Raw genomic sequence first — 21952 nt, 5'->3', positions numbered from 1 at the left:
CTTTTTGATGCATATATCAAAAAAATATATATCAACTATTTACGAAATATATGTTTATATATTTATATATAAACATATATATATTTCGTAAATAGTTGATATATATTTTTTTTATATATATAAACATATATATTTATATATGTTTATATGTTTATGTATATATATATATATATATATATATATACATAAACATATAAACATATATAAATATATATGTTTATATGTTTATGTATATATATATATAAATATATATTTAAACAACTTTAAAATGTATTCTACAAAGTAGAGTGCTCAATGTTCTTAGAAGAACAGAGCAATTATAAATTAGTAGGAAATCACTAAACAAATTTTTTTTTTCATTTAACACAGTGTTTCATCAATAAAAAGACTGATCAGAAATGCTGTCATCGATAAAAAAAACTCATTATTTCTGATGAGTCTTTTTATTGATGAAACACTGTGTTAATTGAAAAAAATTTTTGTTAAGTGATTTTCTAATAATTTATAATTGATATATATATTATGTATGTATATATGTACATATATAAAATATTTATATATAAAATTTAAACATATTGCTCATATCTTAATTTGTTTTGTAAAAAACAGGCTGTAAATAAAGGATTTAGCTAAAAATTTATTGATAGAGCAATTAAAAGCTAACTCAAAAGAATAATGAAATAAAGTAGGCACTGCGTTAAGTAAGAAAGTTTTTTATTGAATTTAGCACAAAATTTACATTTTCAAACAATTTATTTAGCGTTTGCAGCATTGTTCATTTTTAAAACTTTTTGATTGAGTCGTGTTCCTGATTGTCTTAAAAATTTCGAAATGCCTGATCAACCTTCGCAAATTTTTGCACCATGATGCTGTTGTGTAATCGCCTCTAAATCAAAAATTCAAATCAAATTAAAAAAAAATCAAACTGCAGAAATTATAGCAAATAGTTACATAAATGACTGACTAGGGCAAACAAAATATATTTCCTGTAAAAAAAAAAATCTAAAAAAATGCATAAAACCATTCTAACCCACTGTCATATGATACAGGGTGTATATTTTAAAATTTATCTTCAATGAACCACCAGAGACATTAAAACAGGCCCCAGCATCCTCGCTCATCAACAACTTTCCAAAAGCAAAAGCCGATTTAAATGGAGTATTACCTCCACAACAACTAAGAGAACTCATCTATTATTAAAAAAATAAAAATTACTTAAGGGTCAGAATACATATTATGTTCATTCTATATGAATGAAATTTATATTAATTTTCATTAAATATTAATCTTAATTTCAATACATGGATTTTTAAAATTGACTCTTGAATCACTTTTCTGATTTGATTCAAAATTTTGAAAATTTGTGGGGGTATTATGCAATCCTTGATATTAAAATAAAAAGCAATAGTAGTACCTTTTTATCTATTTTTGCCATCCAACTCAACGCAACTTTTTGAAAATCTTAAAAAAAAATGTAGTAAAATAAATAATATTGTTATTATTTATGTAAAATATTTTGTAAAAAATTAACCATGAAAAATTACCTAAATGGAAAAAATAAATAAAACTTTGATTAACACATTGAAATGTACATTCTTAAAAATTTTATTTACCCTGGCAAGACAAATGTCTTTCTCTGCTATCCTCTTTATCCAAACACAATTTTTAGAGCCATTTTCTACCTAGGTATAGATAAATTATACCTACAAAAATTAAACAAAATTTTTAAACATTATATAGTGATTTTTATTTAAACTTGTCAACAAAATTATATTCTATAACATATAGTTCTGATTTCTATTAATTTTTTTACTGCACACGCACACAGATTTTAATTAGAACAAAAGCAACATTAGGACTTTTTTTTTTACCAATATATTTGAAGACAACATCATTTTCCCTTGAGATAGATTAGTTTCTTTCGAGAAGTCAATGTTATTTTCAGCAACTGAAAAGCTTGCTATTTCACTGTGTAAATGGGGAGTTGATATTGATTTAAAAACATTTATAATTCAGTAAAAAAATAAGCATGTTTATTTTAACAAACCATTATATTACTTTTACAAAAATAGTTAACCTGCTATATTTAGAATCACGTTAGATGTTCTTTAGCTATTTGAGCTATCAAAATAATATCTTCTGTATAGTTCTTCATCACCAACCCCAATATCTTCATCACTTTCAGAGAATGCCATTGCCGTCTTTCTCCTTTAATATAAACTTTACTTTTTAAACAAAAACAGTGCATGATTTGTGTAATTCTTTATTGCAAAATTATTTATTTATTTAAAAATAATTTTAGTAAAATTTACTTTTGCTTTGTCCCTTTTTTCTCTTCGGTGTCAGTTTCAATTTTTAAAGTATCTGCTGTTTTCTCTAAGCGTGACTGAGCTTTTTCATAAAAATCTAAACACAAATCTATGTACGTAAAATCATTTATCGATATCTAATAAAAAAAATATAATTGAAATGTTTGCGGCAAAAGCAGGCGCTATGAGAATGAGGTGCAGTTGGTGCACCGCATAAAAATTAATGAATTTTAATGAAAAACCCATGAAAATTAATGAATTTTTTAGTTTTTAAAAAACACTGAAAATTTAAAAAAAAAATAAAAATATTGTTAAAAAACTTTTTTTTATAAAGACTCCAAAATAAAAATGTTTTTGTCAACGATTAAAAAAATTGTTAAGAATCTTCTTTAAACATTCTAATGACATTCAGAACATATAATTTAAACAAATGCCTGTTGGAATATTGGATTTAAAATAAGTGATATTAAATGAGAGAATAGTCATATTGTAAAGGGGGGCCCAAAATAAATTTGCACCAGCACATGTTTATCCTCTCCAATGCCCTGGTCAAAACATACAGTTCAGTATCTAATTCAATTTTTTTACATTTTTTTATAGTAATATGCAAACCTGTAGTGTATAAAATCCTAGCTGGGTATATCTTCCAATCAGAGGTTGGTGCCTGCAAGGTTGTGACAGCTTTACGAATCGCAGCGGAACTTTTAAATAAATGCCAGAAGCTTTTCCCATCATTTTTCATCCAACTTTTAGTAATCACTACCACTACTTTAATTTTTCCATTTAAAAATTAAACAATGGCAAATGACATTTCAATATTCTGGTGCAATTTAATTCTAAACAATCTTATATAAGTTACAAAATAAAATTAAAAATACATTAGAGATTAAAAACAATGAACTTTGTAAAACGCTTTTTATATTTATTAATGTAAAACACCAGCGTAAATATTTTATTATTTCTATAAACATACCAGGTATTTGTTTCACACAAAAAATTTATAATATTTAATTAAAATGCATTAAACTCACTTTAAAATTATTCAATGAGCTATATATTTGACAAATTTATAACAAATTTTACATAATGACACATGCTTTAAAAATTGATGGTCTGCAAGTGTAATCAAAATTTGTGTTTTAATTCAAGAAATCAGTGATCATAAGCAATATCACAATGTCTAAGTAGAAAAAAAAAGCATAACCACCTTTTTGAAGAGGTATCATCAAGCCTTTTTTCAAAAGTTTTTTTTTTTCTCAAAAAAATTGTTTTTAGGTTGGCTAATGAATTTACATAACAATTGTCTAAATAAGATGTTTCAAAACAATCAGGAAAAAACTTTCGAACTGAATGACGATTTAGAGTGTTGCATTTTGCAAGATCTACCAAAACCTCTTCTACTAAAATAAACCCTTTGCCTTGAATGACATAAACTCTGTCTCGTAGATTTGATGTGATCTTTTTATTTACCACTTGGACAGAAATTTCTTTACCATTCCTTTCTCTAAGAAAAATATCCAACTTTTTTCTCTCATCTAATTGATTAACTTTTTGGGCAACAGTCTGATATGATTTTCGCACCATTTTTTTAATTCAACCCAAAAAGTTTTCAAAAGGAAAAGCTGATAGATGATCAAGACTCTCCCCAAAGTTAACACAATCATCAGCTAAATGAATCATGCTATGAACATTGTATGTTACCAAGATCTCCCCAAACAAAATTTGTACTTCTCTAATTAAACCATATAAGCAACTGTTTAGCAAATGCAACAATTCATTTTTCACCATTTTATCAGAAAGCAGTATGTGCATAGCAATTGAAAGAGAAACAAATAAGTCATAGTTAGTTTTATTTATTTTTCCTTTTTGAAACAACAGGTCCAGCATAAAGCAGAAAGAATCAAAACTCTGTTGCTTTTCACTTATCAAGTTCATTTAAAGAGTGTGGTCTACATTGAAAATTGGATGGTGTATAACTTCGTAAATTTATGAGTTCATTTGAAATACTGTCTTTAACAGATTAACTTATTCTAATACATCGGGGACCTTTACACCAGTTTATTAGAAGTTTTTTATTTACCCCAAGACATATAAGGTGCATATAGTCCAATGGGAATCCAGTTACCATTGGGAAATTTAACTGAGAAAGCGGAGAAAGACTCTTGTCAAGTTGGTGACCTTCTTCTTTATACAAATCATTTTTAAAAGCCATGTCAGTGCGAAGTTTAATAGTCACATGCAGCTGTTTATACCCATTAGTTTGAAATTTTTTCATATCAAGAATAAAATCTTTAAAGTACTCAACAGCATATGGTCCTTTTCTGTTAATTGTAAATAGTATAGGCCAAATGGAAGTCTTTATACTATTGTACATAGGTGCACCATCAATACTTACAATTAGATCAAGCTTTTCCTTATTTTCAACTGTTGATATATAATAATCAATTGCACTTTTAACTCTAAGATATATATAATCGCCTCCACTGACATATAAAACATTAACTTTTTGAAGAGATTTTTGTAATGTCTGCCTGCATTTTGGTATAGATGGAGTAAATTTATTTAAGTGAAATAAAAGTGCACTTAAAGCATCATATTTTATACAGTATTTTAATGACCACTCATATAAAAAATCTTTTGATGAAGTTAGAGTATCAATACTACTGTATAAACTACTTTCAACTGCAATGTTGTCAACATCACCATAATAAGATTCAACTTTACTTAAACAAAATTTATTTTCAGGCAAAGTGATTGAAAACATAAATATATCGCTGTGCACATCTTCAAAAGAAATCAGAAAAAACCAATTTAAATTGCTTTTTGTACTATATGATTTTAGTTTGCAGTCAGAATTTATCAGGCAAATACTTGCAGTCATAAACATTACTAATTTGCTATGATAATAGCAATGTTATTATAATAAGCATTAATAAGCCAAATTGCTGCTAAGTTGTGACTTTTTTATTTTAAATTGTTAAAATTTTTATATTAAGATGTTCTATTATCCTCAAATAGTTAAAGAACTACCCTAATTTCATTAGAATAATCTTTATTCAAGAACTGAAAATATAATTACTTAACAAAATATATGTTTTTCAATAAAGTTTATATTCATTTCATAGGTTTTATCTATCCATTTATTCTATCCATCTATAAAGGTTTTAATTATATTACGGTACCGTAATATAGTTAAAATTTGAACAAACGTTTTATTACCACCAAAAATAACAAAAAAATCCCAGCAGAACATGCTGTTTGCTCAGCAAATTGCTGTTAGTAAATAGCTCAATAAATTTGTTTTTTGTCAACAGTAAATCAACGAACGCTCAGTATTTGTAAATAAACGTTGATTTGCTGTTGATAACATTGCTGTTGCTACAACATCCATTTATAGTTGATCGCCGTTGATTGCTAATGTCAACGCAAAATCAACGTTGATCAACATCAAATCAACGCTTCATTTTTTAGAGGGTATCTATCTGAACAGGATGTTATTTGAAAAAATAAAAAAAAGATCCCAAAGATACTTTTAGCAAATCGAGTACGCACAATCATCCGTATTGGGATACTACAAAAAAAGTAATTATCATAAAAGTGTCCAAACGCTCCAACATAGACAAACCTACTTTTAAAAATAATACCGTCATGCATTTAGTCGCGATGATTAATTAATTTAACTCACATAGATGAAAATTTGTCGAATGCAGAAAACAGTTATAGTTTGAGAACGGAATCCAAACCAGCTATAAAAAAATGTTACTAGATAATCAAAACGACATGATCACTAACCCTAGTAGAAAAATTCCTTTTTATCTGGTAACTAAAAATGTTGTTTTATATTCAGAATTTGTAATTTTACTTGAAGACACATTTTTTGGTTTTGACATGTTAGACATTGAAAGATGACTTCTTCTCATCAAAATGAAATTTTTAGTATATCAAGTCCAGCTAAATTATTTGGTACAACAACACCAAGTGCTTATCAAGACGATTCTTTTATTAGACGTTTAGAACTTTTTAATACAACTTTAAACAAAAATCTTGCTTTTGCAGACTTTTTTCAAATTATTGTAATAAAAATAGCAACATTTCTAATCAAAAATATTTTTATTAAAAATATTAATGTGACCAAACACTCAACTCCAATACGTAACTAACAATGGAAATCTTATCATTTCAAAATTAAGCTTAGATACAAATAAAAATGTCAAACAATATATAGAAAATACCTCTAATTTCAATTTGTTAGGGTATTATAACAGATAAACAAGTTACCACATAAATATAAACCCTTCTTTTCTTTATCAGCTCGCTCGCTCAATTCAGTTGTAATAGTTGATCCTATCAGATCAACTATTACAACTGAATTGAGCGAGCGAGGATTATCTTTGTGTTTTTTTTCAAACAGAACAAACGCACTCAATTAATTTCATACGATTTTACATCATTGTTACAATACGACTACATTTTAACTAGATTGTTTTATGATAACATATACAATATCTCGTTAAATACTCACTCTAGCACAATTTTGTAATCTACGTTAAACATCCGCTAATAACTGCCGACATTATCTACAATATTACGCCTGAAAGATTTACTAATTTATAGATTATGTAGAAGAAACTTTTGTTCGGCCTCTTATTCATATTATGCTAACACCCAAATATAATGGAGGAATAACGAGTGGAGGAACTCCGCTTACAACAGATGCTAATATTTTCGAGTGTTAATTTAGATCTTTATATTAATAACATTTTACCTATGCAGAAAGTATAAAAACGACAAAAATAAAGCACATTGTACCATGGCATGTTTCTTTTTTTTATTAAAAATAATGACAACATAAACACATTTGGAACGATTATGTTGACACTAAAAACCCACTTTATCCGGGAGTTTATACCAATGAAAAATAGTACTACCACAATTTGTAGATATTATTAAAGCTGCTTTTACAACTGCTTTTCCAACTGGATTTGGTACAAAACTTATCTATGTTACAGCAGCTGATTTAGGCGTAGAACATACAAAATTATTAACAAGTTTTTATCAAATTTATTTTCCTCTCACATCCAAAAGAAAATATTATCGTTATACTTTAAAAAATATACCGTTAGCTTCTTTACCTTTACCTTTTTTTAACGTAGATCAAGTCATATGGCCTGAAAGAGAATTAAAAATGATGGATGTTTTTACCGAAAGTTTAAACATGACAAACAATTTACTCAATCTCAATTTAAATAACTTGACTTTTGACCATCATACTCATGCAGGGCCCGATTTTAATATGTTTAGTAAATATCTTACAAATAAAGCAAAGGGTGTGCCTTTATGCATTCCTGATCCTATAGACTTAACTTCAAATTATTATACTTTTTTTTCTTTACCATCCTTCCAAAGAAAATTATTATCACCCATGAAAATTAGCACATTACTTATGAAAGGTAACGCCTGTTTTGAAATGAAAAGTAACTCCTATTCAGATTATGATACCAGTTATACATGGAATAATGTTCCTATTGGTACACCCGAAATGAAAGGCACTCCCTTTCAAGTATTACCTTCAAACTTACCTGATGACATTTATAAAATATGGACTTTATTCGCTAAATATAGCGCAGAAACTTTTATTGACGTTTTAATATATTGCGAACAAAGCAAACCTATTTTTTTATATACCATCAAAGTACCTCTTCTCACTACAACTAGTTTCGAAAGAGCTACAACACCGACTCATAAAACATGGTTAAATAGTGTCAAAGCTGTTTCACAAAGAAATAATCCAACAGAATTGGTATTTTATTGCACTTTGCTCAATGGACAATTTATTTATCAAAAAAAGAGCGACGGTACTATAATACAAACTTGGACAGATAGCTTACCATTAAAAAATATCATTTTAAAAATGTTTCAACCTATTGGAAACAATCCTATACCTTATACTTTACTTTTACAAAGAGATCAATAGTTTATCTCAACAAATCAATCCTTTTATTATGCAAGTGGATCAAAATACGACCATTGCCATGACTCTTGATTTTAAAATTCAAAAAAAAAATTATCTTCCTTAAGATGCACTCTTGTTCAAATTAGTAATTTTAATATCAACGTTTCCAATTTTCCTACTGCTACAGACGCTTACATTTTTATCAAATGCGATCAAGCTGTAAATTGTGGAATGTATATGAATAGAACTTTTGTTAACGGAATTGTTGCTTATTTTAATTTGTTAGACTACACCAATCCTACTCAAGTCACCACCAATATTGATTTTACAAAAAATCGTAACACTGTTATACAAGGACAATTGAGTACCTTTGATATGAACGATGTGGACGATGATGACAAGATGGTCGTTTCTCAATTCCAAATCTGAACCGCTTACCTTTAACAATCTCAGTTCTACCGTTTTTTTTAATCCTTTGTTAAAGATTCAAATGGTTCCATTTTACAATTAACTAGTTTGATTACTATAAAATAATGTCTTTTATTTTTTATTGTTAATAAAAAAATATAAAAAAAAATAAAAAAAAAAAATTTGTTTTTTTTTTTTCCACCAAATCTATTCTTTTTGCAAAAATTAGTCTCTTTTGCGCTAAAGGAAGATATAATAAAAACTTGGTCAATTTAGAACAAAAAATGATGGAAGATTCAAAAATAAATCCTAAAGATCAATTTAATCAAATTAAAAATCACATGCAACAATTACAAAATCAACTTACTCAATATTCTACTAAATCTGATTTGACAAAATTTGACATCTCTTAGGGAAGAGGAGGGGGGGGGGGGGGTTGTCCCCATTCCCCCCCCCCCCCCCTCTTCCTCCCCCTCCTCCTCCCCCTCTTTTGTATCCGCCACTGTCTGCAAGTGAGTATATGTTTAAATACGTGTGTTAATATATTTATATACATGTTTGTTTGTGTATATAGCTGTATAGGGTCATACGTCACGGGCCGACGATACGGGTTTCAAAGTGGAGGGGCACAATCGTCGATTTCTAAATAAAGTTCTTGAATTTCCTGATAAAAAAAAAACTACTTTTGAAAACAAATGGGGAAAGGGGAGGTACGCGCCCCTAGCCCCTCGGTGTCGTCGGCTCTGTTATTTCATGGGTTTGTTTCTAAATCCTTTATGTAACCATAAAATTGCTTTCTTTTGCAGAAGAAACGTGCTTTTTTTTATATAATCTACAAAAATCTATAAAAAAATAAAGGATATTATATTTATTATTAAACGATAATTGTTCATGGTTATTAGTTTTTGCCATAGAAGCTAAAAATATTGAGCATATTACCTAATATAGTTGAAATCCCTGAATAGTTCTCTGTTTATAATATTTGCCATAATCTGCAAATCCAAGTTTTTATCCGATGGTTTTATCAAATAAGACACTTGATTTTATTGCTATAGAATCGATTAGCAGTAGACCCGCAAGCCGCCGCCATTAGCCGCTAGCCGTCGCCAAGCACTGCTTTATTTTTAGCCAGCTGTGAAAAATGCCTTCGCCAGCCATGAAAATAAGTCGCCATAGCCAGCCGTTAAAATCATAGTTAGTTAATTGATTTAAATCTTTAAATAAGTTTATGTCCAATTTTTTTTTTAATTTTATTTTATCACCTATCACCAATCATGAGTCTCGTGTTAATATACCGTATGTTCGAATACCTTTATCTTCGCGCTATAAAAAAAAGTCTCTTGCAGTCCGAAAACAGTAGTCAATGTTTATCCATAAAAAAAAAGAAAAGTCGTGCGCAATTTAAATTTTAAAATGAAAAGAAACAATCATTCTAAAGGTCCGAATTATCATTATTGTTTGTATATATATATATATATATATATATATATATATATATATATATATATACATATATATATATATATATATATATATATATATATATATATATATATATATATATATATATATATATATATATATATATATATATATATATATATATATATATATATTTTTATATAGATAGATAGATATATATATATATTTAAATTTATATATATATATATATATATATATATATATATATATATATATATATATATATATATATATATATATATATATATATATATATATATATAGATATATATATATATATATGTAAATTTATATATATATATATATATATATATATATATATATATATATATATATATATATATATATATATATATATATATATATACAGTTCGTGAACGATTAAATAAATTTGTTTCCATTGAAAAAAAAAACTGGAACAATTTGCTTTCTCAAGGATCTGAGATGGATTCCTGTGTCCAACAGCAAATCTAGGGCTGCTACATCCAAAGCATGGGACTTCGTGGGTCAACTAATCTTGAAAGATTCAAGAAACCAAATTAATCAAAATTATTTATTTAATAATCAGTTGTACTGCAGATACTGTTTCGAAAAGCAATCACGTGTCAATGAAGGTCGATTATCAAAGGTATATGTTACTTCAACAATGACATCTTCTGGTAACCATCTAAACCATGCTGTTTTTAAACATGGAAAGACTTTTGAGCAATCAGTTAGTTCTAAAATTACTAATTGGGTCCGCACTGTACAAAACAATAAACCAGCACAAAGTCAATTTGAATTCAACAGAGATCTTTGTCTGTTAATATGTTTAGATCTTAAGCCATTTAGTTCAGTTGAAAGATCTGGGTTTAAAAGTTTTTGTTCAAAAAATATAGCGTTTCAGCCCCCATCATCTGACTGTATATCTGGATCTGCCCTAAAAAATGTTTATACTTCTGTTAAACAAAGAGTTTCAGAAGTTCTACAATCATGTGTAAGTGGAACTTTGATGATGGATGGTTGGACTGACAAGCGTAATCGTTTACCTTATTTTGGAATTCGTTTAAGTGTTGTGCATGATTGGAGATTTAAAATTTTCACATTGGCTGTTCAGCCAGTGGAGTCGCACTCTTCTGAGCAACTTTATCGATTTGTTAAAACTGTTTTAAAAGAATTTTTACCTCAAGATAAGCATTTTTTATTATTTAACACAACTGATGGTGCAGCTAATATGAAAAAATTATCAAAGCTATTAGGCCATGAACATATAACATGCACCGCACATGGAATTCATCTGCTTTTAACCTCGGATGGCTTAAAAAAAATTTCAGCATTAACTTTACTAGTAAGCAAATGCAAAGAAGTAATAAAAGCTTTACATTTTAAGGGATATATGCTATCGAATGAAATTGAAACTGTGAAAGACGAGGAGTTGTTCAAAAGAATTACAACTCATGTTGACGAGCTAATAGCTGATGAAGAGAATCCAATTCTGGATTTTGAAATTGAAACTGAAAATGTAAATGAAATAAATCTTTATCTTAGCATTTGTGATAATCAATCACCAGCCTTGCTGTTTTGGAAAAATAATGCAGAAAAGTTCCCTATTCTAGCATCCATAGCCAAGGTAGAAGATAATTTTATTTTTGACATTAAACTAATACTAGTGACAAAAATAACAGCAAACATTAATTTTTTTCTGAAGTTTAATGTTGCTTATTTTACATAGTTTCTATTGTTTCAGGTTTATCTTGCATTATCTTGCATTGTTTATCTTGTACCTGTTGAATGCCTTTTTAGCACGACTGGTTTAATTTTGAATGGAAAGAGATCCTCCTTGGCACCATTTTGAATGAATGCAGTTTGTTTCATACACGATAACTATCCAAATGCTGGTCTATGAGCTAAGTCTTGCATTTTTTGAATTAGGACATTATTTATGTTTTTATTTCATTTTGATTAACTTTGTATTTCATTTATGAATATTTAATACGTGCAAAAGTTTGTTTTGTTTTGGTTATTGCTGTCAGTATTATACTTGTATATATGTCATTATTATACTATAAATATATTTTATATATATATATATATATATATATATATATATTTATATATATATATATATATATATATATATATATATATATATATATATATATATACATCCGCATAGCAATAATAAATTAAATTAGTAAAAACACTTATCTAATTTTTGATTACTTTAACACTGTGTTTCACCATCAGTAGGTTCATCAGGATTCTTCCTGATGAACCTACTGATGGTGAAACACAGTGTTGAAGTAAATAGCCAGCTAAGCAGCCAAAAAAATCAGGCGGCTAGCCAGCCACAAAAATGTAGGCTAGCCTCTCATGCCATCAGCTAGCCGGTCAGAATTTTTTTTAGCCAGCCATGAAAGTAAAATACCGTGGCTAGGAGGTCTAATTAGCAGAGCACATCGCTTGTAGTTACTATCAGATTTTGATTTCTCTTGTAAAAAACAAAATACATTACAAAATAAACCAGGTTAACAATTTACATAGGAAGTCTAGATGACTATTGAACTTGCCACTCGAAGAGATAGTTCTGGTCGAAGAAAATTATAAGCACATGAAGAGTAGAAATGAGAGTAAAGTCAATGCAAATTTTTTTACTTCATCCGAGTAGCAATGACCTTTATTTATGATATTTTTATTATTGAACTGATTTTTTAAAAGATAAAGGGATAAACCTGAGAAATTCTCTTTAAGTGTAGTAGAAGCATCAGCTGTGATCAAGTTTTTATTTTCAGCAAGTGTTAATACATTTTTCAAGGTCTTTATTTTTTGGTCCCTTCTTCGTACCTTTATTTTTTTTTTTTAACCTTTATTTTCTTTTTTAAACTTTCTTTAATATCCGTGTAATAATTTGTGTAATATCCGTGTTCGGCATAATACACACATGCCTTGTGTTTGTTATTATTACTTGAAATAAATATGGCGGTCTGCACGTCTTAAACTTTATGTTGAATTCAGTTCTTAATCTAGGATTATCCTTAGAATATTACATGGTACCAGAAGTAAGCCTGTATTTTAATTAAAATGGAACCATTTAGGCCATTAGAGGACATTGACTTAAATGGCAATGTATCAGAAAAGTGGCAAAAATGGAAGTAGAGATGGAATCTTTACTTCCATTTTTGCCTGGGCAAGATCAAAATGTGAGGCCCCCCTGAAATAAATAAAAAAAATTAATTATTTTTATTAAATTATTATTATAGTCATGACTTCATTGAAACTTGACTTTACGAGCTTTAATATTAGCAAATGTTTCAACTAATGCACTAATATCTATGTTCTTTAACTCGTCAATTTCAACTGATATTTCAGCTAAGCCTGTAAGTCCGCACCGTGACATATTTGACCTTAAGTAGGTTTTAATTAATTTAAGTTTTGAGAAACTTTTTTCTGCGGAAGCAACAGTGAGTAACAATGTCAATAAAATTCGCAATGCTATAATTAAATTTGGAAAAGATTGTTCGTAGTGATTTTCTAAAATAAACTTGATGAGTGCCTTAGGGAGCAATTTTCCTGGAACCATACTGGATATTGCTTTGATTTCATCAAATAATTGATTTGAAATCACATTTGAATGTCCATCTTCAGTTAAGGCAACCTCTAAATCCTTGCTATGTTTCTTAAGTGCTTCAGTATTTTGGGTGACTTCTGAAATTTTATATAAGAATCCAAAAAGCTCAGAAAGTTCTTTCAGTTGATTAAATCGACTTGTTAAAGATGGTAGCACTTGATCCACCAGTACATTGAAAACTTCCACCACATACTGTGTTTCTGGATTTAAAATTGGTTCATCTGCAGATTCATCGGAAAAAGAGTTTTTTTCTTTCGGAGACGAGCTGTGTTTTCAGCTTCAAACTGAAGACTTACTTCTAATTCTTCTGCAATTTCCATAGCAAAAAGTTTGGCACCCTTAATTCCTTTATCACGAAAGTCATTAAAATACTTGAGTAATTGGTCAATTTCAGTTTGTGCTGTTGATAGATCATAGTCTGGAGACTGCATTATTTTGCTGACCAAATTTACTTGAAATAATATGTCGTACGATACAATCAAGCTTACCATGAATTTAAATTTGGACATTTGCTTGGCAAGATTATTTGCCTGAAATTTGGTAGATATATCATACTCTGAACTGTTAGCAATTTCAACTAGAGCATCATAAACTTTGGAATATTCATATTTTAATGTCTTTAAGCTTTCCACTCGAGACTCCCATCGAGTATCAGACAGTGGCTTCAAAGTCAAAGTTTGCACTGATTTCATTAAAATGGCCCATCTGATATTAAAACCTGAGAAATAGTTATAAACTTCTTGTACCAAACCAAAAAATGACACTGCTTTTGAAGAAGATTTTGCAGCATCACATACCATCAAATTCAAACTGTGGGCATTACATGGCACAAAAAACGCTCTAGGGTTAATGTCTCTTATTCTTTTTTGCACTCCAGAATGAATCCCTTTCATGGTTGCTTCATTATCATATGATTGACCTCGACAATTTAATATATCTAGACCTGCTTCTGTCAAATGTTTCAGGAAAGTTTCTGTTAAAACTTCACAGGTTGTCCTATTTACATCAACAAATCCAATAAAATGCTCTTCAACTGCAAATAACTTGCAGTTGTAAAAATTATTGAATAACATTTTGCATTCTGACAATTTAAAATTATAGATTTCTTTATCTCTGAACCCAAAAGTTGAATAATTTGGTTTTGAATGTTTTTGCCAAGATAGTGATCACTTACTTTGTGTGATTTAATTTTTCTTAGATGCTCTTGAAGTATTGGATCAAATTCTGATATCATTTCAATCAAGCCCAAAAAATTTCCATTGCCTTTAGAAAATAATTTATCAGTGTGTCCTTGGAATGCTAAATTGTGAGAGGCAAGAAATTTTATAACTGAAATTATTCTCTTCAAAATGTTTTGCCTATACTCCACTTCTAATTTGATTTTTTTTAAGTTGCATTCATTGACAGTCTCATTTTTCTTCATTCTTGTAGCCAAATCCATCCACTTTTTAAAGTATTCTTTGAGATTTACGGACTTCTCATGGTCCTTGAGATCTGATGTTATATGTTTCCAATCAGAATATCCATTTTCAGTTAATTTTGTGCTCTTTTTTTGGATAGAAATTATTTAGCAAGGAAAACAAAATATGCTGTTTGAATGCTTGGAATAAACTAACCATTTTCTTTCCCCATTTTGAAAATGCCCTTTATAATACATCACAGAGAATTTTCGTCCATGGTCATCTTTTGAAAAATCTTCCTCCTTCAGTTTTATAGGACCTTGTTGAACCAGAATTTCTCTAAATGAGTTCATTAAGATTTTGGGCCAAAGAGCAGGATCCTCAATTCTGAAATGCAACAATTAAGGAAATTAGAACTGGATCTTTCATTACAGACGAAAGATTTATACAGTAGAGTCTCGATTATCTGACTAATAAGGGACCAAGGGGTGTTGAATAAGAGAAAAAATTGCCGGATAACAAGGATATTGAGAATGAAAAAAAAAATTTATATGCATTAGTAGGTTACAGTTCTTAATGTGATTGTGCGTATTTATATTATTTAAATAACGCAAAACAAGACAAAAACATGCCAAATATCAATAGAAACTATGAAAAGGAAAGGTAAATTAACAAATAAAAAAAAATGAAAAAGGTAAAAAAACGTCTTTTCGGATAACCGAGTGACGGATAACAGGCACTGTACTGTTTTCATACAAAAATAATTTCCTACTTACTGTGATGTTGATGGAAACGTAATATTTTCTTCAACAAGATTATTTTCTGGAACATAGAGGGGCTGTTGATCATCTTCGGGTTGAGGGCCATAAATCCCATTATCATCTTCTTCAAGCTGTATTGGACCTGGATCGTCTTCTCCATGATGATGAGGTAGTGTATCTGGACCTTCTTCAAGCTTTATTGGACCGGGATCATCTTCTCCATGATGATGAGGTAGGGTATCTGGTGGATCTTCAAGATGAGGGGTATCATCAGGATGAGGACGATGTGCAACTTTAGAAGTAGCGATCTCTTGAGTATTTGCGTCACTCAGTGGCTTAAGGTGACGCAAAATTGAATTCTTCTGAATTAAATTTTGCGTCACCTTAAGCAAAAAGTGGTATTTTTCTTCCTCGAGATTTCTTTTTCTCTTATTATTACCAGATTCAAACTTTCTCCCAGTCATAATTACTGTCTGGTGAGTTTTGATGTAGCAAGCAATTTCTTTCTGCGCCAACAAGGATGGAGAAACAAAACAGAACTGACTGAATGAAAGTAAAAAAGCCAAGGCACTTTGGAAAAACGAGTATATCCATAGTTATAGTATATTTATTCCGGTTAGTATGCTTTCCTCATTCAAATTGTTCAAATGTTCAAAGTTTGCAAATCCAAAGAAAAAGATTTGACAGACATGTAAAAATCATAATATTTTTATTAAAAAATATATATTTAAATTTAAAAATTATGAAAATCCCTAAAAATCCTGAGGCCGCGGCAAAATTCGGAATGCCCCCCTCCTCTCCCCAAAGGCACCCTCTGACTATTCTGTTATTAAAGAAAATATCGCCCTCATATAAATCAGTCGCAAAAAAAAAAGCAACAAAAAAAAGCATAATGTCAAAAAGCATTTAAAAAGATAACTTACCACTGCCAAAACACGCGCACAAAAACTTTAAGACTCTTGTTTTGACAAAATTAAATAGCAACATTTTGACGTAAAGAAGACATAAATAATATAAGAATTTAGTTAACTGGTGACAAATATAATAGAGGAAGTACGTGTACCTTGAACCGGATTTTTTCAATGCAAAAATTCAAGGCCCCAGACTTGTCTAAAAATAGTGAAACTGATATGATCACATCTTTACACTAATTACTTTGTATTAGTATAAGTATATTGACTTAGACTACAAAAATTCGTCATGTATAAGGGTTTAAAAATTAGTGGCCTTAGGTACAATAACCATTTTTTTTGTACCTAGAGCCACTAGTATTTTTTTTCAGATTGTAATAAAAAGAACAAAACAAAAAAAAAAAGTATTTGTAGCTACGGCCGCTCTCTGAAATTTAGGTTCAACTCCGTAATAAATTGACTACAGAAATAGACACATAAATTTGATTAAAAACTGATTTGATTTTAGATTGTTTTCAAAAAATTCATCTAGTGTTACTTGATTGCAATTCTTAAATAAATAACAAAAATGACTGATAGTTCTGAGCAAAATTGACAAATAAGTCTACGCGTAAAATGGTAGTCCTGAAAAACAACCGCGAGGAATAAAAACCGCACCAATCAAAATTCAAAAATTAACCTCGTCATCAAGCAAATTTTTTAGGCACATATGGCCTTAGGTACAAATACTATATGACCCTAGGTACAAGAAATGATAGCCTCGGGAAAAATGTCATCTATTAACAAACCCCGATTGAAAGGAAACTTATTAGGCATCGCATTTAATACCTAGGCAGGAAGCAATATAGAACACAAGAACTTATAGAAAAGCATATCCTCTAGGAGTGTAAAACAATCTTAGATACAAATGACAAAAACTTACTTCAGACCATCAAAAAGCCTTTCCTGATAATAACTTGCCGTTGCAAAGCTTTCTGAGAATCAAAATAGGATTAAAAAACAAAAGTTTTTATAACTAATCTCACTGAGAAACAAAAAAAAAAAAATTACTTAGAACTTTATAGTTTTCAAATAAAGTGGGACGGCCTTAGCTACAAGGAGGCCATAGGTACACAAATTTCCCCTACTTCAATTTTCAAAAAATTATTCTTATAACAAGCAATTTACAGTTGCGGTAAAAAGAGTAGGCTTTCAGTGATTTCATCAAATTGGCATCAGAAATATATATTCAAAGGTGTCTTAACTTGGCTTTTACCACTCATTTAACCACATGCTGGACCTTTATTAATCTGGCCTGGTTTAGCTTTGTGCTACTAGGCTAAGTATTAAATAAACATAAAATAAAAATTGGAAAAGTTTGCAAAAAACAGTTACTTTAAATATTTTAAAAAAGTTTTTACTTTCTATTTTTTTTTCTATCTAACCTTTAGTTTTATTATAAATATGTAATAAGTAAATATTCCATTAAAGTATACACAATTTATTATTTGTAATCATTTATGAGTTATTTATTAAGCAAAAAAGGAAAAAAAGAAAAAAAACTTTTTTCATAAATTTTATTTGATTAATTATTATTTCAGCAATTTTTATGTTTGTTGCATAAAATCGTTCTTTACAAATAAAGTAAAAATTTCTTCCTTATTCTTCCTTATTAGAATATTCAAAAACTCATGTTAAACGTCTAATTAAAAAAAGAAACCATTGCAAAAAAAATCATTTACAGTAGTTTAAAAAATAGCTCGTCAAATTATTTTATTTCATTCGTCCTTAAAATAAGATTTTCTGTATCCATAACCTTTATTATATGATCCACTGTAACCTCCGTATCCGCCATATCCGTACCCTTTATTTAAAAAGATAAATTCAAATTTATTAAAATCGTTGATTAACATTTAAATATTATTTGTTAAGTTGAGAAAAATGAACAAGAATATTTTAAATAAAGTTTACTGTATAAATTATATGTGGGATCTTCTTTAGTTGCCGCTTTAGATTCGTCACTGTAGTAACTGTTTCCATATCCGTACCCTTTGTTGTATAATCCACCACCATATCCACCGTAGCCATATCCTTTGTCTTAAAGATTTAAAAAAATACTTAATGCGTTATGAAAACTTTTTTTTTTTGTGAAAAATCACATTATTAAATAAATGAAACATAATTTACTGTATGAATCATAAGTGGGATCTTCTTTTACAGCCTTTTTTGATTCGTCACTGTAGTAGCTGTTTCCGTATCCGTACCCTTTATTGTATGAGCTACCACTGAAACTTCCGTATCCACCGTAGCCATACCCATTGTCTAAAGGATTTAATAGACTAATAGTAAATAAATCTTCAAAAGAATATTTTTTTATTAAAAAATCTTTTTAAAATATAATTAAAACATGTTTTACTGTATGAATTATAAGTGGAATCTTCTTTTAGAGCCATTTTTGATTCGTCACTGTAGTAGCTAGTTCCATACCCGTACCCTTTGCTGTATAATCCACCTCCGTATCCTCCGTATCCACCATAGCCGTAACCTTTGGCTAATAGATTTAATAAACACACACTGTGTAAATGTAGATACAAACTTACATATAATCCTTTTTTAAATTAAAAAATATTTTATCAAATAAATGAAACATAATTTACTGTATGAATTATAATTGGGATCTTCTTTTAGAACCTTTTTTGATTCGTCACTGTAGTAATTGTTTCCATATCCGTACCCTTTGTTGTATAACCCACCACCGTATCCACCATATCCATATCCTTTGCCTAAAAGATTTAATAAATTTAAGTTGTGTAAATGTAAATTAAAATTTAATAGTTGTTATTTCAAATCTTGATAACAAATGTTTTAAGAATGGTTTACTGTATGAATTATAACTGAGATCTTCTTTCATAGACGTTATAGATTCGTCACTGAAGTAGTTGTTTCCATATCCATACCCATTGTTGTATAGTTCACCACCGTATCCGCCGTATCCATAGCCTTTAAATAAGTTAACAATTTAAGCAAGGTTAAAAAAAATTTATAAATAATGTATTTCAATAGATATAAAAACAAATTTTGCAAAGTTCTAAATTATTATATAAAATTAAGTAAGTCAAACAAAGCTACAAACTTTTGATTTGCAATTTTTTTGTTGCTTGCAATTGAATAACTTGTTAAATAATTAAAAAAAAATTATTAATATTTATATAAAAAAGTTATTGAATAAAAAATTTAAAATCTACCGTTTCTTTTATTGTGCGAACTTAATATCTTTCCACTTCTTGCATAAACACAAAGGTTTAGGAAAACCACCATAAAGAATATGTTTACTGTGTTCATGTTTCCAGTAAGATTGAATAAATTACACTAAAATAGCACATACTAGCACACTCAAAATATCGCCTATTTATGCAAAATTTAACTTCCTTGTTAGTGACGCAAATAAACGAACAAAATTGGAATTGCAATTCAAAAAACTTATTAACGTTATTTTTATTACTTGTTGTGGGTGATTATTGCTTCTTCATTGATTTTTTTCAGACAGTTTTTAATGTTTTTGCGCGCAAGAGTAAAGTTAACTATCGTTAATCTAATAGTTTTTAACTAATATATATATTAGTTACTTTCTCGAGAAAGTAGGAATTATAAGAAAACCAACACTAACCGAAACTTATTAATCCATTACAAAAGTATTGAAGATTTTTATATTTCTATTTTTTGTTTGCTTACTATAATAAATGAATAATTTTTTTAAACTTTTATTCTTGATATCCTGCACTCTGTCCTTTATATAATCTTTATTTCAAAGGTACTATTGTTTTTGTTGTTTTGTTGTTGTTTTTTTGTTTAAAGAATGATAAGCTCCAAACTAGTGAGATCAACAACTTTGTTTATAAGAATGTAGGATCTCCGAGGTTTTATGTCGTATTACATGCATAAAACAAGGTTTAATATTTTTAATAAGTATGATGTACAAGCCAGAATGCATGTTACTTTCGTAAAGCTTTGATATTTGACATAGATATGCTATAATACCTTCTTAAAATTTAAATTGAGTATGGACGAGTTGTATACTAAACTACAGAGAGAACTGGCCGTAGGATTATGCGTTTTTTGGATGAATAACTTAAAACTTTGGTTAGAAAATTGAGATGTCGATTTTAAAAGTCGTAAAGTTTGACTTTTTTTAACAAAAGTATTTAGAAACAGTTTATGTTAAAGTAATCTTTTTTCTACTAAAAAAGATTTAACTTTTTATGTTTTAAATTAATTATAATAAAATAATTAATAAACTGTGACTAATAAATTGCAACCATTGGTTTTTTTAAAGCATAAAAATTAGATCATTATTGGATGCAGTTCCATAATAGTTTAAATAGGGAAACAATCTGTTAAATGGCCGCAGTCACTTTTTCAACCAGAAAAATTTCTATATAATTTCAATTACTTGATAAAATCCTTCCGAATTTTCACAGACGATAAAACAGAGTCAAATCTATTATTTTATATTCTTTGTTTATTTATTCTATCGGCCATTAACATTTAGTGATAATAGTTAATAGAATATCTCCCTTTATAATGCGATTTATTTTTTGGCCGTAGAAACATATTTTTAGCTTTGAAAAATTGTATTTTTTGATTGTAAACAGACCAAATCATTTTTTTAAATACAGTCGTCGCGTTTTAAAAAACAATGTATTAAGTACGTCACGTCTCCTAAGCACGATAATATTTTAAATATACGTTTACAAATTGTAAATGAGATTGAGTTTGCACAAAGGAAACAAAGTTTAGTTGGTACAGATGTAGACACAGTGTGTTTAAGACTCCTAACAATAATCATTACATTTTATGAAACAAAAACACTTTTTAGGCTTACTGAAATATCTCTATCAATAATATTAGCTATATATTCAATTATAAGTAATGAATACTCAGTACAAAAATACAGTTTTTAATGGTTTCACGAAGATATTTTTTAAACTAGGCTAAAAAAAATTTGTTCTGCACCAAAAATTCCTCTTTCATATTTTACCTTTCCACCTTTTCTTTGGCCTCGTTTCCTTTCTGAAGTTCTTCAATAATTTGTTGACTGGTAAAAACAACATCCTCTTAGTTTTCAGTTTAAATGGTTCTGAT

At 28.6% G+C, this 21952-nt stretch overlaps 4 protein-coding genes across 7 annotated transcripts; 1 reads left to right on the top strand and 3 right to left on the bottom strand.

Moving 5' to 3' along the window:
- Nucleotides 1-733: 733 nt before the first annotated feature.
- On the bottom strand, nucleotides 734-3311 carry LOC136084411 (uncharacterized). Of its 3 annotated transcripts, XR_010640548.1 has the most exons (6): nucleotides 2922-3311; nucleotides 2313-2406; nucleotides 2078-2208; nucleotides 1614-1703; nucleotides 1415-1461; nucleotides 734-1190 (listed from the first exon to the last, which is right to left on the bottom strand). XR_010640548.1 is itself a non-coding variant. In XM_065804411.1 (4 exons), exons 1-3 carry the CDS (start codon nucleotides 3049-3051, stop codon nucleotides 2109-2111), a joined length of 324 nt encoding a protein of 107 aa, XP_065660483.1. In that variant the 5' UTR covers nucleotides 3052-3311; the 3' UTR covers nucleotides 1746-1968; nucleotides 2078-2108. The 3 variants fall into 3 exon arrangements, 2 of the variants coding, with proteins under 2 accessions (XP_065660483.1, XP_065660482.1); XM_065804411.1 differs by lacking the exons at nucleotides 734-1190; nucleotides 1415-1461; nucleotides 1614-1703 and adding an exon at nucleotides 1746-1968; XM_065804410.1 differs by lacking the exons at nucleotides 734-1190; nucleotides 1415-1461; nucleotides 1614-1703 and having other exon boundaries at nucleotides 1746-2208.
- A 7209-nt stretch (nucleotides 3312-10520) lies between these two features.
- On the top strand, nucleotides 10521-12135 carry LOC136084040 (uncharacterized). 2 transcript variants are annotated; one of them, XM_065804085.1, is made up of 2 exons: nucleotides 10521-11761; nucleotides 11879-12135. In XM_065804085.1, exons 1-2 carry the CDS (start codon nucleotides 10799-10801, stop codon nucleotides 11984-11986), a joined length of 1071 nt encoding a protein of 356 aa, XP_065660157.1. In that variant the 5' UTR covers nucleotides 10521-10798; the 3' UTR covers nucleotides 11987-12135. The 2 variants fall into 2 exon arrangements, with proteins under 2 accessions (XP_065660157.1, XP_065660158.1); XM_065804086.1 differs by having other exon boundaries at nucleotides 10527-11761; nucleotides 11935-12135.
- A 1264-nt stretch (nucleotides 12136-13399) lies between these two features.
- On the bottom strand, nucleotides 13400-16384 carry LOC136083521 (zinc finger MYM-type protein 1-like). The gene is made up of 5 exons (XM_065802924.1): nucleotides 15936-16384; nucleotides 15420-15546; nucleotides 14934-15305; nucleotides 14022-14802; nucleotides 13400-13980 (listed from the first exon to the last, which is right to left on the bottom strand). Exons 1-5 carry the CDS (start codon nucleotides 16382-16384, stop codon nucleotides 13400-13402), a joined length of 2310 nt encoding a protein of 769 aa, XP_065658996.1.
- A 2070-nt stretch (nucleotides 16385-18454) lies between these two features.
- LOC105845305 (keratin-associated protein 19-2-like) lies at nucleotides 18455-20191 on the bottom strand. The gene is made up of 7 exons (XM_065804409.1): nucleotides 20056-20191; nucleotides 19691-19810; nucleotides 19468-19593; nucleotides 19227-19361; nucleotides 18998-19132; nucleotides 18782-18907; nucleotides 18455-18674 (listed from the first exon to the last, which is right to left on the bottom strand). The coding sequence occupies exons 1-7, from the start codon at nucleotides 20150-20152 to the stop codon at nucleotides 18589-18591; spliced, it is 825 nt and encodes a 274-aa protein (XP_065660481.1). The 5' UTR covers nucleotides 20153-20191; the 3' UTR covers nucleotides 18455-18588.
- Between the last annotated feature and the right edge of the window lie 1761 nt (nucleotides 20192-21952).

The sequence above is a fragment of the Hydra vulgaris genome, chromosome 08, assembly GCF_038396675.1.
Source record: "Hydra vulgaris chromosome 08, alternate assembly HydraT2T_AEP".
Classification (NCBI taxonomy): Eukaryota; Metazoa; Cnidaria; class Hydrozoa; order Anthoathecata; family Hydridae; genus Hydra; species Hydra vulgaris.
Note: the sequence above shows the minus strand (reverse complement) of the source record. Positions and strands in the feature narration are given on the sequence as shown.

Excerpts from the sequence above, each read along its gene's own strand:
- LOC136084411 (XM_065804410.1), bottom strand. The coding sequence starts at position 3,051 with ATGAAAAATGATGGGAAAAGCTTCTGGCATTTATTTAAAAGTTCCGCT. Across the intron at positions 2,407-2,921 it reads TAGGATTTTATACACTACAG|ATTTTTATGAAAAAGCTCAG; the intron begins GTTTGCATATTA and ends ATTTGTGTTTAG. Across the intron at positions 2,209-2,312 it reads AAAAAAGGGACAAAGCAAAA|GAGAAAGACGGCAATGGCAT; the intron begins GTAAATTTTACT and ends TTTATATTAAAG.
- LOC136084040 (XM_065804085.1), top strand. The coding sequence starts at position 10,799 with ATGACATCTTCTGGTAACCATCTAAACCATGCTGTTTTTAAACATGGA. Across the intron at positions 11,762-11,878 it reads TTCTAGCATCCATAGCCAAG|GTTTATCTTGCATTATCTTG; the intron begins GTAGAAGATAAT and ends CTATTGTTTCAG.
- LOC136083521 (XM_065802924.1), bottom strand. The coding sequence starts at position 16,384 with ATGACTGGGAGAAAGTTTGAATCTGGTAATAATAAGAGAAAAAGAAAT. Across the intron at positions 15,306-15,419 it reads ACCATGGACGAAAATTCTCT|AGCACAAAATTAACTGAAAA; the intron begins GTGATGTATTAT and ends ATCCAAAAAAAG. Across the intron at positions 13,981-14,021 it reads TGAAGCTGAAAACACAGCTC|ATGAACCAATTTTAAATCCA; the intron begins GTCTCCGAAAGA and ends ATGAATCTGCAG.
- LOC105845305 (XM_065804409.1), bottom strand. The coding sequence starts at position 20,152 with ATGAACACAGTAAACATATTCTTTATGGTGGTTTTCCTAAACCTTTGT. Across the intron at positions 19,362-19,467 it reads TCCCAATTATAATTCATACA|CCAAAGGTTACGGCTATGGT; the intron begins GTAAATTATGTT and ends TAAATCTATTAG. Across the intron at positions 19,133-19,226 it reads TTCCACTTATAATTCATACA|ACAATGGGTATGGCTACGGT; the intron begins GTAAAACATGTT and ends TAAATCCTTTAG.